The following is a 16,285-nucleotide window of genomic DNA, read 5'->3' as shown; positions in this document are numbered from 1 at the left end:
TGGTAATAAATGGGGGTAGTGATTTAATAATGATAATAAACGGGGGTAGTGATTTGTTTCCTCGGGAGAAAAAGTTTGACAGTTTGCTCGCCTGGCTTCTGTTCCTCCTCATTTCTGGCTCCCTCCAACTCAGCCTCCCCCAGCCTGAGCCCTTCAGATGTCCCGGGCTGCGACTTCGGTTGTTCCCAGCCAGTAGCCATGCTGGCTGGGTCAATGGGAGTCGTAGTCCGGCACATCAGGATGGCCCCAGGGGAGGCTGCTCAGCTTACTTGACAGTGAAGGATTTGGAGGTGGATTTCTATTCTATTCAACTATTCTATGATTCCATAGCAATGAGTTTTCAGCGTTCGACATACTTGGCACTGCTTTGAGGGCTTTGAGAGGCAAATACACTCGATACCGGGGGCGAATGTCCTCCCAGGCAGTTCACTCCTTGCTTGAGCTTGTGGTGTTTGATTGGACTGAGCATCTGAGCCCTTGAACCAAGTCGTAAATCTTGGCCCTGTTTGTCTCTCTCTGTGAATCTAGCAAGTGTGTCCTTGGCAGGACTTCAGAAGCTTGTTTGCAGTTTCTTTCAGGGTATGCTGGGTTTGATGTCTCTCTTTTGCCCAGGGGCATGTTTGACCATTCAGCAGACATAGAATCATAAATAGTAGGGTTGGAAGAGGTCTGCAAGACCCATCGAGCCCAACCCCCTGCTCAATGCAGGACTCATAGAATCATAGAACAGTAGGGTTGGAAGGGGCCTACAAGGCCATCTAGTCCAACCCCCTGCTCAATGCAGGAATCCACGAAAGGGAAATGTGCAAGGGAGGATTCCCCACTTTGAAGCGGGGAAGACACTCAGTTTGGGGGTCGGAGCCTGTTCAGGGTTTGTCTCTCATTTGTGGGAGTCTGATCAGGTTTGAAAGCACTTTCTCTTCGTAGCATAGATGTGCCCTTTCATGTCCAAGGTGCGTTTTCGTCTTTCCAGGCACATCTGGGCCTGTAGGAAGTGACTCACAAATCAGCCACATGCTGGAGTTTCACCATATTCCGTTAGTCGAGCCTCGCCGCTCGTTTCGAGAAGAGTGTAAACGCTCCCTGGGGTGAGTGGCTTGAATTCAAAACTGTCGTGGACTGACAGCGGGGAGGCTAACAATTTGAGAAGGGGCTCTTTCCATCCTTCCCCTCGAACTGGTTTTCCAGCTCTGCTTCAGAGGCGCTGTGGTTCTGTACAGGGACATTCTCCCCCGCCCCCTGCGCACCATGGCTCCCATCTCAAGGTTATTCTTGTAAGAAAGACTGTGGCATGGGGAGGAAGAGCCGGAGCCCCCCACGTTTTGGCAGAGGCCATCTCTTGCGTCATGTTCGCTGGTGAGACAGGGCCAAATGGAGAGCGAATGGGACGTTCCCCCACGTTCTTGCATGAGGTCACAGAAAGCCTTGGAGCGGCGCTCGTTCCTTTGATTCCCACACAAACAAGTGTGTGTGTTTGGGGGTGGTTAGCTCTGGTTTCAGGATTCTTCTAAGTCCCATTTTTGCCTTCCATAGCTAACGGCACACGCCTGGAATGAAGTCCCAGTGTGTCCCATGGGGCTGAGCGGTGGATAGGACAGCCTTCCCCAGCCTGGTGTCAGCCCCCACTTTGCTTCACGCTCAGACAGACACAGACGAGAGGCTTCAGGCTACAGCTTTGAAGCCAGTGCCTTGAATCCAAATTCTCCGCGACTCTCCGCCCGCAAGGAATGCCGTCGGGGGGTTCGAGTGGAATTTACAAGAGTTGCCCGCCATTCGAAGAGGGAGGCTGTCTCGCTAGCCTAACTTAAGGTGGGGAGGTCCCTCTCTTGTCGTGGGGCCTCTAAGCGCAGCTTCTCACGCAAGGCCAGGTGGGTAGACCGCCTAAGTTCGGCCCCGGCCTTCTCTGTCTTTGCTCTGCGCCTGGCATCTATTAGGTCATCCTCCTGTTCGCTGCCTCTCATGGGGGGCCGGAGTGAGGAGGGACCCTCAAGCTCAGCCATCTGGACCTTTGTAACCTGAGAAGCCGGCCCAGTCATGTCTGGACTAGCCTGGGAAAACACCCCCCCCCCCATGTCCAATGGTTCTGTGGTTCTCCATCAGAATCTGAACTGCTACCCCACTCCCTCGCTCAGAAACACCCCGGACACCTGGTGTCCGCTGGGTGTGTGGATGGCAATGCTCCAGTGAAGCTGGTTGGGAGTTGTAGTCCAACACTCTCCAGCGAAGCTGGTGGGGGGATGCTGGGAGTCGTAGTCCAACACACCTGGAGGGCGCCAGATTGGGGAAAGCTGATTTGTTGCCTTGTGCTCGATGTGTGTTTTAGCGGTGGCTCACATGGTGCCTAGTTGGCTTTTCTGGGGCCGGTAACTACAGGGATACTGGTGTTTTCTGGGTCAGGTCGAACATCCATCTGGCCCACCGTTTGCAAGCAGTCTTAACCCAGCATCTCAATGTATACACAGTGACAAAGGCAGGTAGATCTCTGTGGCACAGCATTTCACAGACGGGGGGCCACCACAGAGTAGGCCCTTTCCCCGGCACTATTGTGGGCGGTGAAACAGAGAGGACCTCTGAAGGTGCCCTGAGCGATCAGGCAGGAGCCAACGGGCGACAGCACTCCATTGGGGAGGCTGGTCCTGAGCCGGCGCATCGAAAAGGGCCTGGCTGGTGGCCAGAACACATTGCCACCCTTCCCCGGTGCGCTGTGGCTGGAGCTCAGTGCTCAGGCTTCCCTTCTCTTCCCCAAACTGCCTTTGAGTCTGTCTCATGCCACGCTTGTCTTGACTCCTAGGTGAAGAACAAGAAACTGGTTGAGCTGCTCCGGAGGAAAGTCAGCCTGGCCCAGCCCTACGCCGGGATCTTTCTCAGGAAGGACGACAAGTAAGGCCCGACTTTTTCCACCACACTCACAGGGGTTTCCTGCTGTGGGCCAGAGCCCGGTTTGCGAAGCTTGCGGTGCGTTTCTTTTTAAAAACAGAAAGGTCTTAACCCAGCATCTCAATGCAGAGATGCTGCATTGCATCTCGTCAGTGCAGCATCTCGTCGCAGAGCTGCCCTGAATCACCTCTCCATGCTTTCAAGTGACATCTTCTGTTCTTGTCCAGGTGGCCCTGGTCTCCCATGTGGTGCCCGTACACCCTCCTGGCCTTTGGATTGTTAGTCGAAGATTTCAAAATTATTTTTCAGCTGGGAGGCCGGCATGCTGCAAAGCGCCGCGTTCCGGCACCATCTTTGTTTGGCTTCCAAAGAGTGGCGTTGCATTTTGTTGCCGTGGACTGCGGTCCTTGGGCAAGTGACTGTTCTTTTTGGGCTTGCCTTCCAGGGAACAAGTGCTTTGTCAGCAGCCCTTTGGGGAACAGGCAGACCCCCAGCACCCATTTTGCGAGAGTGCCCACAGCCCCGAAAGGCTCTCCTACTCAAAGGCCCAAAGCTGGGAGGGGCTGTCGCTCTGGAGCAGCGTCCCCCAGCCCAGTGTCCTCCAGGTGTTTTGGACTTCAGTTCCTAGCGGCGCCAGCCAGTGGGTGGGAATGCTGGGAGCCGGAGCCCAAAACGTAGCTTGAGGGCGTCAGACTGGGGTCAGCTCATCTGCTGAGGAAGGGATGGTGGATCGATCAGGTGTGGTGTTTTTCAAACATGGTTACCAGTTCTGCAGCATACTGTCAAAGAGAACCATGCAAGCATCCCCAGCCTTTTGGGGCGGGGGCACATCTGGAACGTTGAGAATGATCTGTGGGTGCCCCCACAAAATAGCCACCCTTGAGCGTGGCCTAGGACACCGTCGCAAGGACGTAAATGCGGGATCTAGTAAATAAAGAACTGGATCATCGTACATCTGTCTGATTTGTACCCACCCAAAGCATGCTTAATTCAAAGCTTCTGTCACCCACAGATCCAGGGCTTGCCAGCACCACTGTTGCGCAAAGCCGTGACCCGAAGGCAGAGATCCGAATGGATCTTGACATGGGGTGCCCATGGCGCTGTCAGAATTTCAGATATGCCCCCAGGCCCCGAAACGTCAGGGGCCCCTGCCAGTCGAATGGCTCTGTGGGCGCATTGGGCTCTCGGAACCAGAAGAGACGTTTTAAACGTGGTTTCACCTGTTGGAACTATGGACGGTATTCGAAGCTTAGCCCTCTATTTGTTCGAATGCACACCGTGATCTGGAAGGCTTGGCGTGCATCTTGGCGTGCATCTTGCCTCTTTCATCTCGGTCATGTATCAAAATGTAACTGCACTATGGGGAAAAAACACCCAAGACGAACTCTTCAGGATCAGCAAGTTTCTTCACTCACAAATGCGTGCCAGGTTTGGGTGGAAGGGGTGATTTGGAAGTTGGGCTCCTCTCGCCCCCGTCCTCAATCTGCCTCCCGGCGCCCTTCGGACTGACCACTCTGCCTCTGTTGTCAGCAATGAATCCGATGTGGTGGAGAACCTGGACGAGATCTACCAGACGGGCACTTTCGTCCAGATCCATGAGATGCAGGACCTGGGGGACAGGCTGCGCATGATCGTCATGGGACACAGGAGGTACGCCTGTCCCACGGTCCGGGGCTCCCCCCGTTTGCCAGCCTCTGTGCAAGGAAGGGCTATGGGAGGGCGCCGTTCCTCGGTGGGTGGTCAGTTAGGGGGACGTTCCTGGGGTGGAGAAGATGTGCATCGCCCTCCCTCCTGGGGTGTGGGCCTCCGCTGAGCGGCCCGTCCCCAGGTGAAAATGAGCCCCCCGTCCCCAGGTGAAAATGAGCCCCCCGTCCCCAGGTGAAAATGAGCCCCCCGCAGCTGCTGGAGGCTGTAGTTGGCGGAGGGTGGACCATCCTGGCAAGATCCCAGTGCTCTGGGGGAGGGAAGGGTGTGGGACCTCGTCCACCCCGCCGAGCTGAATCCCACTTCAGAGAAGCTCTCTGGGGGCGCGTTCCAGCGGCGGGCAGGGGCCCAAACACGAAGAATACTGGCACTTCCTGCCCGTCACTCAGCCTTCGGAGAGGGCTTCCAACCTTGTCGGGCGGGGGGAACGCCGCACGAAAGCCGGGGCACCATGGAATGATGGGGGGGGCACCCTGGGAAGGGTCTTGTTTTCCTGAGTGCGCACAAGTCACTCCAGGACCCCTGTTGACTGAGGAGTGGGGCAGGGATGCTTGGAGGGCGCAGCCCGATTGGTTGTGCCCTCGCTGCTGTGCCCTCGCTGCTCAGACGCCCCCGAACCTGGAGGCCTCTGAGTTCCCTGAAGCCAGCAGGGCGGGAGGAGCAGCAGGAGCCATCTTGGCCTCTCCGTCTCCAGCACCCTCGCTTTTCAGCCCGCCTAACAAGGGCGCCTTGGAGGTGGAGACTGGGGGAGGCTCAGGAGAACTCCCAGCCTGTCCTGTCCGGTCTTCTCCCTCGCCTCCCACCGGAACGTCTCCTTTCCTCCTCCTCCGCTAAGGCCGCTCTTCTGATCTCAGAGGGTACCCGGTGTGGTTCGTCCTGCGCCCTTCCGAGGGGGAGGGGGTGGATCTCTGCCTCCCCCTTCCGAGGCTGGCACCCCGTCTCTAGCCTTGGGGGGCTTTTTGAGCCATCCTGGGGGTCATAGAATAATAGAATAGTAGGGTTGGAAGGGGCCTACAAGGCCATCGAGTCCAACCCCCTGCTCAATGCAGGAATCCAAGTCAGAGGGTCCTGGGACGCTCGCCTGGGGAGCAGAGGATTGCTTTCTACGTCAGTGGCCGTGAGCAGATACCAGGTCCTCAGCCATGCTGGGCTTTCAAGGGCAGCGCTGGCACTGCGGCTGGCGTCTCTAGCAAACCGCCCCCCCACCCCTCCCTCTGGCAAGGCGGGGGCTCCGGCCCAGCTCCCCTGAGGCAGTTCTCCCCTCCGTTGTCTCGGGCACCAGGATCCGCATCAACAAGCAGCTGGAGGTGGAGGCCGAGGCCAAGCAGAGCAAAGCTCGCCGGAAGCCAAAGCGCTCCCAGCGGCAGGTGGGAGAGCAGCCAGAGGCCCCGGAGCCGGCGGGCGAGGGGGTGCTGGAAGCCCTGGAGGCCTCCCCGGCTGATGAGGTGCTCATGGTGGAAGTGGACAACGTGGCCCACGAAGAGTTCCAGGTCAACGGAGAGGTCAAGGTGAGCGGGGGGACCCGGTGGAGGGCTGCTCCTCCATCTTGTTTCTTCAGCCGGACGTGGAGCTGATCAGCTGAGAGTCCGGAGTTGACCCGGCGCTGCACGAGATTCTCTCGGGGGGGGGGGGGGGGAGGCGGGCATGTGGGGCCTGTTATCAGTGGAATGAGAGGGTCGTGCTTGGGGGGCCGCCTTTCCCTTTGACGTCATCCTTCTGATTTCGCCCCCCCCCCCCCCCGAATCTGTTTGAGGCAGCCTCTGACGGCGGAAATCGTCAAGACAATCCGGGACATCATTGCTTTGAATCCCCTCTACAGGTACATCCTCCACCCTTCCCCTGTCCCCAGCCAAGCCTGGAGACGCCTGTCCGGCCCCTCTGAGGCCAGCATGTAGATGACCCATGTCCTTCTGGCTACTGGTGGTCGCTGCCTGGCTATTGCCATCTGGCTATTGGTGGCTGCTGTCTGGTGGTTCCAAGGTGAGATGCAAGGTGTAGGCAAGGGAGGGGACCGGTCTCCTCCCCGCTGCAACGAAGGGTGCTGGACAGCACCTCGCAGTCAGCCGAACCTTTCCTCCAGCCTTCCCCGATCTGGGGGGCACCTGGGTGGGGAAGGGTCCGGGTTGTTTCTGAACGTGGGGAGTGGGGTAGCTCAGGTTCTGAAGGAGAGCTGCCTGGGGGGGGGGTGTTCTCCCAGGCTAGTCCGGACATGACTGGCCCGGCTTCTCAGGTTGCAAATGCCCAGCTGGCTGAGGATGAGGGTTCCTCCTCCCACACCCCTGTGAGAGATGGCAAGCAGAAGGAGATGCAGAAAGGTGGCCTGCTGCGTGTTGTCCCCCAGGGACATTTGGATCGGGAGGCTCAGCCCACTGTCGGATTCCTCCAGAGCGGGCTAGACGCTGCAGAGGGCAGCAGAAGCTGGGGAAGCGCTTTTGCTGCCAGGGACTGGGGGGGGGGTACTGGTGCCAGCCAGAGCTAGCTGCTGGTTGGCTGTGCCCCAGGCCGCTTCCATGCACAGGAGGTCTCGCTGGGCGTTGCGTATTCCGCACGCCCCTGGCCAGCCACACCATGCCATCTCCTCGGCTTGTTCCGACCGGGTCTTTGCAGGGAGTCTGTGCTCCAGATGATGCAGGCTGGGCAGAGGGTGGTCGACAACCCCATCTACCTGAGCGACATGGGGGCGGCGTTGACGGGGGCCGAGTCGCTGCAGGACATCCTGGAAGAAACTAATGTAAGGGGGGGGCGGGGCGCCCCTGGCCTGCGTGAGCTGGCCCCGAAACCAGTGGGGTGGAGGGCCAGACTCCATGCCGGAGGAGCTCTCAGGGGGCGGGGCTGAAGGCAAGCCTGTTTTCACTTTGAGCTCTTCCTTAAGACAGGCATCTCAGCCTTTGGGGATGGGGAGAAAGCCGGAAGCCCCCAAGCGATGTGGGCGAAGGGGTGGGGCTGGCTGGGGAGCTGTGCGTGGCCTGGTTGTGGCCTGCGCTTCTGTGCTCCTTGGCGGCTGGCTGGCCCGCCCCAAGCGCCAGCGCAGGGCCAGATGGGAATGGTCCTGTTTCTGTTGCTTCCTCCTCGCCCGCCAGATCCCGAAACGCCTCTACAAAGCGCTGTCGCTCCTCAAGAAAGAGTTCGAGCTGAGCAAGCTCCAGCAGCGTCTCGGGCGAGAGGTGAGGCCCAGAGGGGGGATGCGTCCGGGGGCTGCGGGGGGCTTCCTGATCCTCTTGCCAGCCCCTGAGGTGCAGTGGGGGGTGGGAGAGAGGCATGGAGCACCCTCCCACGAAGGAGCTGGCTCCATGAACTGGCCCGCGCCAGAGAGCGGCCGCCGCTTTCCCGCTCCGCCTCGCAGCATGCTTGAGCGATGCCAGCTGAGGACGGGCCGCCCCACGGGGTGAGGTGTGTGTGTGCAGGGACAGGGCCTTCCCAGGGCTCCAAGCATCCGCTCTGTGTCCCCCGCCTGCAGGTGGAGGAGAAGATCAAGCAGACCCACTGCAAGTACCTCCTGCAAGTGCAGCTGAAGATCATCAAGAAGGAGCTCGGCCTGGAGAAGGAGGACAAAGACGCCATCGAGGAGAAGTTCCTGGAGCGGCTGAATGGGCTCGTGGTGCCCGGGCACGTCATGGGGGTGGTCGATGAGGAGCTGAGCAAGCTGGGCCTCCTGGACAACCACTCCTCAGAGTTCAAGTGAGTTGCCCGGGGCGCGTGTGTGGATCCGTGTGTGTCGCGTGTGGATCCGTGTGTGTGTCCACATGTGTGTGTTGGGCGGGTTTCTGGAAGGAGGTTCTATGCCAGCTCTTCTGTAAAGGAGACTGCTCCACCCTGCTTCCCTCCAGACGCTTTGGGCTGCACAGCCTATCATTCCCAGCCAGCATGGCCATTGGCGCAGAGTAGGGGGCGTTTCATAGTTATATGCTATGCTCGTATTTCAAAGACAACTTAGAAATAAAAACAGGGAGAGGCGGTGGGACACAGATGCTAAATAGGTGGTCAGAAATGGCCCTTGCAACATGGGACGGCAGTGCGGAGGTCTTGAATGCTCCTGCAGCAGACGGCATGATGAGTTTAGGATGTACATTATAAGGTGTCTGGTGTGGAGAAGCAGTCTGTAGCCGTCTAAGGTGGGCCAAGGGGGAGTGGTGCACTCCGGGGGCCACCCCTAAGATGGCCCTGCCGCTCTGCCTGGGGCACGTGGGAGTTGCAGTCCAGCAAGTCGGGAGGGCACCAGGTTGCAGGGGAGGCTGGGCTGTCCTTGGTGACAGAGTCGACAGCAAGGGAAGAGTGCGGGTGCCAGGAGAGGAACTGACCCATTTAGGCAGAATTTTGCGGGGACTGGCAGGAGAGAGACACCGCTCGGAAGAAGCGAGGGTTGGGTGGCTTTGCCGCTCATGGGCGGCTCTGGTTTCGGTTCCTGCCAGCGTCACGCGCAACTACCTGGACTGGCTGACCTCCATCCCGTGGGGCAAGTGCAGTGAGGAGAACCTGGACCTGTCCAGAGCCCAGGCGGTCATGGAAGAGGACCATTACGGCATGGATGACGTCAAGAAGAGAGTGCTGGTAATCGAATGCCGACTGAGCGGCGGGCCCGGCAGCACCGAGCCGCCCAAGGCGATGGCGCAAAACAGTAGGAAATCCTGTTTGGGAAAAGCCGCCCTTACGCAGTGAAACCATGTTCTGCCCTGGCCTCAAAATGGGAACACGGGGGAGGCTTAACTTGGCAGGGGAGGGAATGCTACAGGGGAGGGGCCATCCCCCAAAAGTCCCTGTTCTTGGTGCTCCCGCTCGCCTCTGGGGTTGCTCAGTGCTCAGCTCAACACCTCGCAGAATCATAGGGTTGGAAGGGGCCTGGAAGACCCTCGAGTCCAACCCCCTGCTCAATGCAGGACTCTAAGGCAGAGCATCCCTATAGAATCAGAGAACAGTAGGGGTGGAAGGGGCCTGTACGACCATCGAGTCCAAGGCCGAGCATGCCCAGTTCTTCCAGCCTCTCCTCACTGGGCATTGTTTCCAGTCCCCCGGTCCTCTTCGCTGCCCTCCTCCGAGCCCTCTCCAGCTTGTCTTCCTCCTTCCCAACGTGCGGCGCCCAGCACTGGACCCAGCACTCCAGATGAGGCCTCCCCAGGGCGTCGGATGTCCCGGGCTTCGGAAACTACGCTTCTACGAATGCCGCCTAAAATGGCGTTTGCCTGTTTTGCAGCCGCACCACGTGGCGGGCTCACCTTCGGCTTGCACTCGACAGCTGCCCCAAGATCCTTCTCGCTTGTGGGGTTGTCGTGCCAAATCTCTCCCATCTTGTGGCTGTGTGTTTGCTTTCTTCTCTGGTTAACCTCGGGGGGGGGGGGGTTTAACTACAAAACGGCTGCCCCGATCTTCCTCTTCCCCTCCGCCCTTCAACAAAAGGTGGTCACGCTTTTCAAGCACCTGCCCGTTCCTAACCGAGCACTGCGCTTGCCCACCTCAGGAGTTCATCGCCGTCAGCCAGCTGCGGGGCTCCACCCAGGGCAAGATCCTGTGCTTCTACGGCCCCCCCGGGGTGGGCAAGACGAGCATCGCCCGCTCCATCGCCCGCGCCCTGAACTGGGAGTACTTCCGCTTTAGCGTCGGCGGGATGACTGACGTAGCGGAAATCAAAGGGCACAGGTACGTCTGCATCGGGCTGCCTGCCGGGTCTCCTCCTCCTCCGTGGGGCCTGCCCCAAAGGGCTGCAGCTGTGGTCCCAGGTGGGGGGATCACAGGCATCCCCCCCCCAGGGTACAGAAGCTGGCGTGGCCGCTTCCTCCACCCGTTGGTAAGAAAAGCATGTCCTGTGCTCCCGTCCTCCCCAAAATGGGTGGGGACTCGAGAGGGGGCCTCCTCAGTGGTGGCCCCTGCGTTTTACTCCCTCCCAGGAGAGGCGCCATTCATTAGCCCCCACTGAAACACCTTTACTTTTTGGCTGATTTGGCTCCTGCCTTTTCTTCTGGCGGTATCGGCGTGTGGGGTGGGATAGGGTGTTTTTCGAAATGCGATGTTTTCAGTGTGGAATTTTATTGCTTCCAACGGTTTTGGTTCTTGTACATGGCCCAGAGTGGCTGGGCGACCAGCCAGGTGGGCGATTAATACTTTATTATTAATAATAAAGGAATGAAATGAGTTATTAGCCTCGTCAGCGGCTCTGTGCTCCTTCTAGAGGAAGGGTAGAAGAGCTTCAAATAAAGGTTTGTAAGGATAAAATAAGTAAACTGTGTGCCGAGGGCAGCTGGAGTCGGCAACTGGTCTGGATTCTGCTGCTCAGGCAACTTGGCAGGATTTCGTCTGCGTAGCTTGAAAGGCGGCCGGGGGGGGGGGGGGGGGATGCAGTCCTACCCCCAGCAGTTTTCCAGCCCATCTCCTAAGGCGCCCACTCGTTTCCCAGTATGTGTTTTGTTTTCACCTTTTAGAGAAACGAGCACTCTTTTTCCAGCAAGGAAGCAGAGACAAGGGCAGCCCCCGCCCCCCCGCCACTCCCGTGCTCACTCTTTCACAGCTTCTCTTCGCGATCTACGTTGCAGTATGCGATTACGTATTCTGTCTTGCATAGAATCGTAGAATAGGAGGGTGGGAACGGGCCTGCAAGACCCTCGAGTCCAAGCCACTGCTCAGTGTCAAGGCATCCCTATAGAATCATAGAAGAGTAGGGTGGGAAGGGGCCTGCAAGACCATCTAGTCCAACCTGCTGCTCAATGCAGGTATCCAGGTCAAAGCATCCCCATAGAATCATAGTAGGGTTGGGAGGGGCCTGCAAGACCATCTAGTTCAACCCCCTGCTCATTGCAGGACTCCAAGTCAAGCATCCCTGACAGGTGGCTTTCCAGCCTCATCTTGAAGGCCTCCAGTGTGGGAGAGCCCCCCCGCCTCCCTTGTCGTATTGCTCTAACAGTCAGGAAGTTCCTTCTGGCATTCAGCCGGAACCGGGTTGTTGATACTGAGATTTTTGGACGGCTCATGTAACTCTGCGGCCCCGTTTCTAACAAAACGTCCAAGGGATGATTTCAGGCCACGAGGACTGGAAACTTTGCGCACGCGCGCGCTTTCCAAAGAACGCAGACTGCCGGGGAGGTGAATTCTTTGCCCAGCGCCGCTTCGTCTGCCCCATCGATCCTTCTCGCAACCAGAGATCTTGGGTGGGATCGGGGAAAGCCCAGGAGGCGTCTGGAAAAGGCGTCCCGCTTTGTCCCCGCATGAGCGGTGTGACTCCAAGCGTGGTCTCTCGCCCTACAGGCGGACATATGTGGGCGCGATGCCGGGGAAGATCATTCAGTGCCTCAAGAAGACCAAAACGGAGAACCCCCTGATCCTGATCGACGAGGTGAGGGGGTGTGGGCGCCTGTCGGTGCTCTGGGCAATGCAGCTCTGCGTTTGCTGGGGCTCCGGCGGCAGCACGGGCGGCGGCTGAGCGCATTGGGCTGTTCCGTCCGTGTCGCAGGTGGACAAGATTGGGCGAGGCTACCAAGGGGACCCCTCCTCGTCCTTGCTGGAGCTGTTGGACCCGGAGCAGAACGCCAACTTCCTGGATCACTACCTCGATGTCCCTGTGGACCTCTCCAAGGTTTGTCTTCCTCTTTCGTTTGCCGGCTGCAGCGATTCCCTCGAGCCGGGATGGGGGGCTGGACTGCAGCGCTCATGAGCTGGAGCCCGTCAGGGCAAGGGCTGCTGGGAGCGGCAGTCCAGCCCCATCTGGAGGCCCGCCCTTTCTCCCATTCTGTTCTATCAGAATGGGGGGAGGGAGTTGCCAACGTCCTGGATCCATGGTAGGGACCTTGCGCGGTGCGCCCGGAGTCCCATCCCAGGAGGCATGTCCTGTTACGAGGATCGGCAAGCAGGGGATGGCGGGGCCTGTTTTTGGCGGTGGGCTTGATGGGTCCAACTCAGCCGAAGCCCAGGTTCCCCTCCGGCCACTTTTCCTTGGGCAGCCCCCTCGGCCTATGCCAGCCTTCTCCCAGCTGGGCACCTTCCAGATGTGTGGGGGGGCTCCCAGCATCCCCCAGCCAGCTGGGGGATGCTGGGAGCCGCCGTCCCCACACATCTGGAGGGTGCCCAGCTGGGAGAAAGCTGCCTGGTGTCGCAGAGCTGAGTTCTCGGGCCAAACGGATCGGGAGCGAGAAGGACGCCTTTGTGCCCCCTCCAGGTTCTTTCCGGCCCCTGGGGAAGAAGACACCCCCAGGCTGTTCCCCCTCGTTCCCCCAGGCTGTTAAGCGGCCCTTTATGGGGCGGGCATGGAATGGATTTTGAGGGCTCCTTTGGCTTTTGAAGGGTTCAGGCCCGTCCCCCCACCCCGTTTCCAGGTTCTCTTCATCTGTACGGCCAACGTGACGGAGACGATCCCAGAGCCCCTGCGGGACCAGATGGAAATGATCAACATCTCAGGATACGTCGCCCAAGAGAAGCTGGAGATAGCAGAGGTGAGAGCCTGTTCGGGTCGGCGCCGCCACCGCTGTCTGCCTCTCCCTGGTTTTCCTGCCTGCCTTCGTGCTCTTGTCTTCTTCCCTGGGGGTTTTGGGGCGCCTCGGAACTGCTGTCAGCTGCAAATGCAGCAGATCAGTGGGGCGCGAGCATCATCCGTTTTCGTTGCCGTGCGTTACTTGGTATGCTGGGTTTCCATGGTCCAACCAGGCCCCCCCAAACGTACCCAATCAAATCCAGCAACGTGTCTGAATCATGGTTACGAATCAGAGCGGGGCTGAGATGAGGATATGCATCCACAAACTTCTCCCATTCCTAAATATCAGCGAGGCAGAAAACGCCCCATAACAGCTCTGCTTGGCTCAAACAGAGGAGAAACGATGAAACCCAAGCAGCAGAAACGACCGCAGGGGCAGCAGAACTTTTGTAGTTGGAGTCGTGACTCCAGAGTCATGGAGTTGTGGAGTCGTGGATCGTCTCCGACAGCCAGGCCCAGAACCCTGACTGGTTTAGGGGTGACACGAGCCAGAGTCAGCCCAACAATTGCCCAGGGCTGTTCTTGGCACTGGAGTCTTCAGCAGCAAGAGGGACAAGTGACAGGAAGCCAGATTCCGGCTGGACATCAGGGAAAACATCTGGGCTGGTAGAGCAATGCGACAATGGACCCCATGACCTAGGGAGGGGGGGGCTCTCCCACACTGGAGGCATTCAGGACGAGGCTGGACAGCCACCTGTCAGGGATGCTCTGACTTGGATTCTTGCATTGAGTGGGGGGTTGGACTAGATGGTCTTACAGGATCCTTCCAACCCTGCTATTCTAGGATTTTATAGGGACGCTCTGACTTTGAGTCCTGCATTGAGCAGGGGGTAGGACTAGATGGTCTTACAGACCCCTTCCAGCCCCACTTTTCGATGATTCTATGGGGATGCTTTGACCTGGATTCCTGCATTGATCAGGGGGTTGGACAGGATGGTCTTCCAGGCCCCTTCCACCCCTATCATTCTAGAATTCTAGGATGGTGACATTGGGATCAGGGAGGGCTGGGGGCATCTTTCCTCCCTGCTCGGAGCCTCTCGTCATTGGCTGCCTGTCTTTTCCTTCCCCCCCAGCGGTATTTGGTTCCCCAGGTCAGGCTCCTGTGCGGGCTGGATGAGAGCAAGGCCAGCATCACGCCGGATGTGCTGTCGGTCCTCATCAAGCAGTACTGCCGGGAGAGCGGCGTGAGGAACCTCCAGAAGCAAGTGGAGAAGGTGGGGGGAGAGGCGCTGTGCCGGCGGGCTGGGTGGCCTCCGGCCCCCTGCCTCCGCCGGCCTCACCCACCCGCCCACCTTCTGCTCAGGTGCTCCGGAAAGCGGCGTACAAGATCGTCAGCGGGGCAGCGGAGACAGTCGAGGTGACGCCCGGAAACCTCCAGGACTTTGTGGGGAAGCCGATCTTCACGGTGGAGCGGATGTACGAAGTGACCCCACCCGGCGTGGTGATGGGCCTCGCCTGGACCGCCATGGGTGAGACGGCTCGGCAAAAGCCAGCGGGGCCTCAAGCGGGGCCTCAATCCCGGGGCAGCCGCCCCGCCTCTCTCTCTCCGGCTGCCCCATCTCCGAAGGACGCTGTAGAGCCGCAACCAGGCAGCCCCAATGGGCCTTCAGGCCTTCTGCCGGCCTGAAGGCTGCCTTGAGTCCCATTTGCTTTGTAGAAAGGCCCAAGGCAAGCGAAGCGGGAGCGGGGAGAACGCGGCAGAGGCTTGGGGTGTCACGAATGAAAGGGTTGGCCCCCCTGCCCCCCCCATGAAAGAGATGGGCAGGAGATGGAGGACAGGTGCAAGAAAGGGCCCCCCCACAGCACCTGGCTCACTCCTAGGACTCCCTGCCACAGAATGTGGGGACGGGCTCTCGCCCGGATGCCTTTCAGGAGGGGGGTTAGGCAAATTTGTGGACCTGGCGGCGGGATGGTCTCTTAAAGGCTACTTAACCATGATAGAGTAACCCGAGCCTCCAATTCAGAGGCAGTCTACCACTGAGACAAGTGATGGGGAACAGAAGCAACATAGAATCATAGAATAGTAGGGTTGGAAGGGGCCTGCAAGACCATCTGGTCCACCCCCCTGCCCAATGAAGGACTCCCAAGTCAGAAGAGCCGTGCTGGATCAGACCAAGGGCCCACCCAGTTGAGCATTTTGTTCCCATCTGGCTGAGCGGAAGCCCCAATGGGAAGCCCAGTGTAGGACAGGCGGGCAACAGCACCCCCCGCCCATGTTCCCCAGCAAGCGGTGTACCCAGACATGCTGCATCTGAGCCTGGAGGTGGCCTATAGCCACTGATAGCTGCCTCCTCCTCCCTGAATTTGTGACTGTGCCCTGTCCTTCCCCTGCTCTGTCCTGAATGTCCCCCCCGCAGATTCATGGGACGACCCCATCAGGGCTCGAGTATGATGCGAGGGGGAGAAAACTGCCCTTCACTGTCTCCACCCCAGGCATCCTTTTGCCCACCTCTCTTCCAGGGGGCTCCACCTTGTTCATTGAGACGTCCCCGCGGCGCCCCAAAGGCGAGGAGAACAAGGACGGCTCCCTCGAGGTCATGGGCCAGCTGGGGGACGTGATGAAGGAGAGCGCCAAGATCGCCTACACCTTTGCTCGGACCTTCCTGATGCAGAAGGCGCCTGCCAACGACTACCTGCTGACCTCCCACATCCACCTCCACGTGCCAGAGGTCTGTGCGGCCCCACAGCGGGCCTTCTGGGCTAGGGGCCTTTGGGGAGCTGCGGGGGAGCGTTGGAGGGTATCGAGCAGTGGAGCTGGCGACGAAAGGCTGGTGGTCTGCCGTGCTCTTGCGCGGGGCCATGCCATCCCCTGCAGGACTCCATTCCAGGGTGCCGGCCACGCCATTCTCCCACCCTCCTAACACACAGCAATCCATGGCTACGGAGCATGGTTGTTTTTTTTTTTGGGGGGGGGGGGGAGTTTCTAAAGCTTCTTTCTGTACACCTGCACTCCTCGAGTATGCAGATACTCCCCTCTCGTTCATTCGTGGCCCGATTTGGCTACCTGAGGACCAGCTCACAGGGAATACTTACTCAGTGTATGTACCAGATGAGAAGGACTGTCCTTAGAAACATCCGGGTGTCTCCCGCCCTGGGCTTTAATCCCCCCAGGAGGATCTGCCAGGCTTTGTGGCCACACTGCATCTGACTTGCCCCGGTGCAGAGGGAGGTCTCCTTGGTGGCTGCTCCCTGGCGTGGCGACCCGTCCCTTGAAGGCCCCTCCAAAATCGGGAGTGTTTCCCGAGGGAAATGCAG

General features: G+C 59.1%; 1 protein-coding gene across 1 annotated transcript in view; it reads left to right on the top strand.

Annotated features, from left to right (window-relative positions):
* LOC146334030 (lon protease homolog, mitochondrial-like) overlaps positions 1-16,285 on the top strand; it is a 38,589-nt gene that overhangs the window by 9,131 nt on the left and 13,173 nt on the right. The window contains exons 5-19 of the mRNA XM_084824901.1: positions 2,792-2,880; positions 4,408-4,527; positions 5,864-6,089; positions 6,339-6,400; positions 7,189-7,312; positions 7,662-7,745; positions 8,039-8,259; positions 8,991-9,129; positions 10,034-10,212; positions 11,812-11,899; positions 12,017-12,139; positions 12,876-12,992; positions 14,104-14,244; positions 14,334-14,499; positions 15,491-15,699. Coding sequence (XP_084681027.1) covers positions 2,792-2,880; positions 4,408-4,527; positions 5,864-6,089; positions 6,339-6,400; positions 7,189-7,312; positions 7,662-7,745; positions 8,039-8,259; positions 8,991-9,129; positions 10,034-10,212; positions 11,812-11,899; positions 12,017-12,139; positions 12,876-12,992; positions 14,104-14,244; positions 14,334-14,499; positions 15,491-15,699 — 2,088 coding nt within the window. The remainder of the gene's footprint in view (positions 1-2,791; positions 2,881-4,407; positions 4,528-5,863; positions 6,090-6,338; positions 6,401-7,188; positions 7,313-7,661; positions 7,746-8,038; positions 8,260-8,990; positions 9,130-10,033; positions 10,213-11,811; positions 11,900-12,016; positions 12,140-12,875; positions 12,993-14,103; positions 14,245-14,333; positions 14,500-15,490; positions 15,700-16,285) is intronic.

Source organism: Heloderma suspectum, chromosome W (genome assembly GCF_057233095.1).
Source record: "Heloderma suspectum isolate Gila_16-S chromosome W, 16-S_ref, whole genome shotgun sequence".
In the NCBI taxonomy this organism is placed as follows: Eukaryota; Metazoa; Chordata; class Lepidosauria; order Squamata; family Helodermatidae; genus Heloderma; species Heloderma suspectum.
The sequence above is the reverse complement of the archived record's forward strand: the minus strand, read 5'-3'. Positions and strand labels throughout refer to the sequence as shown.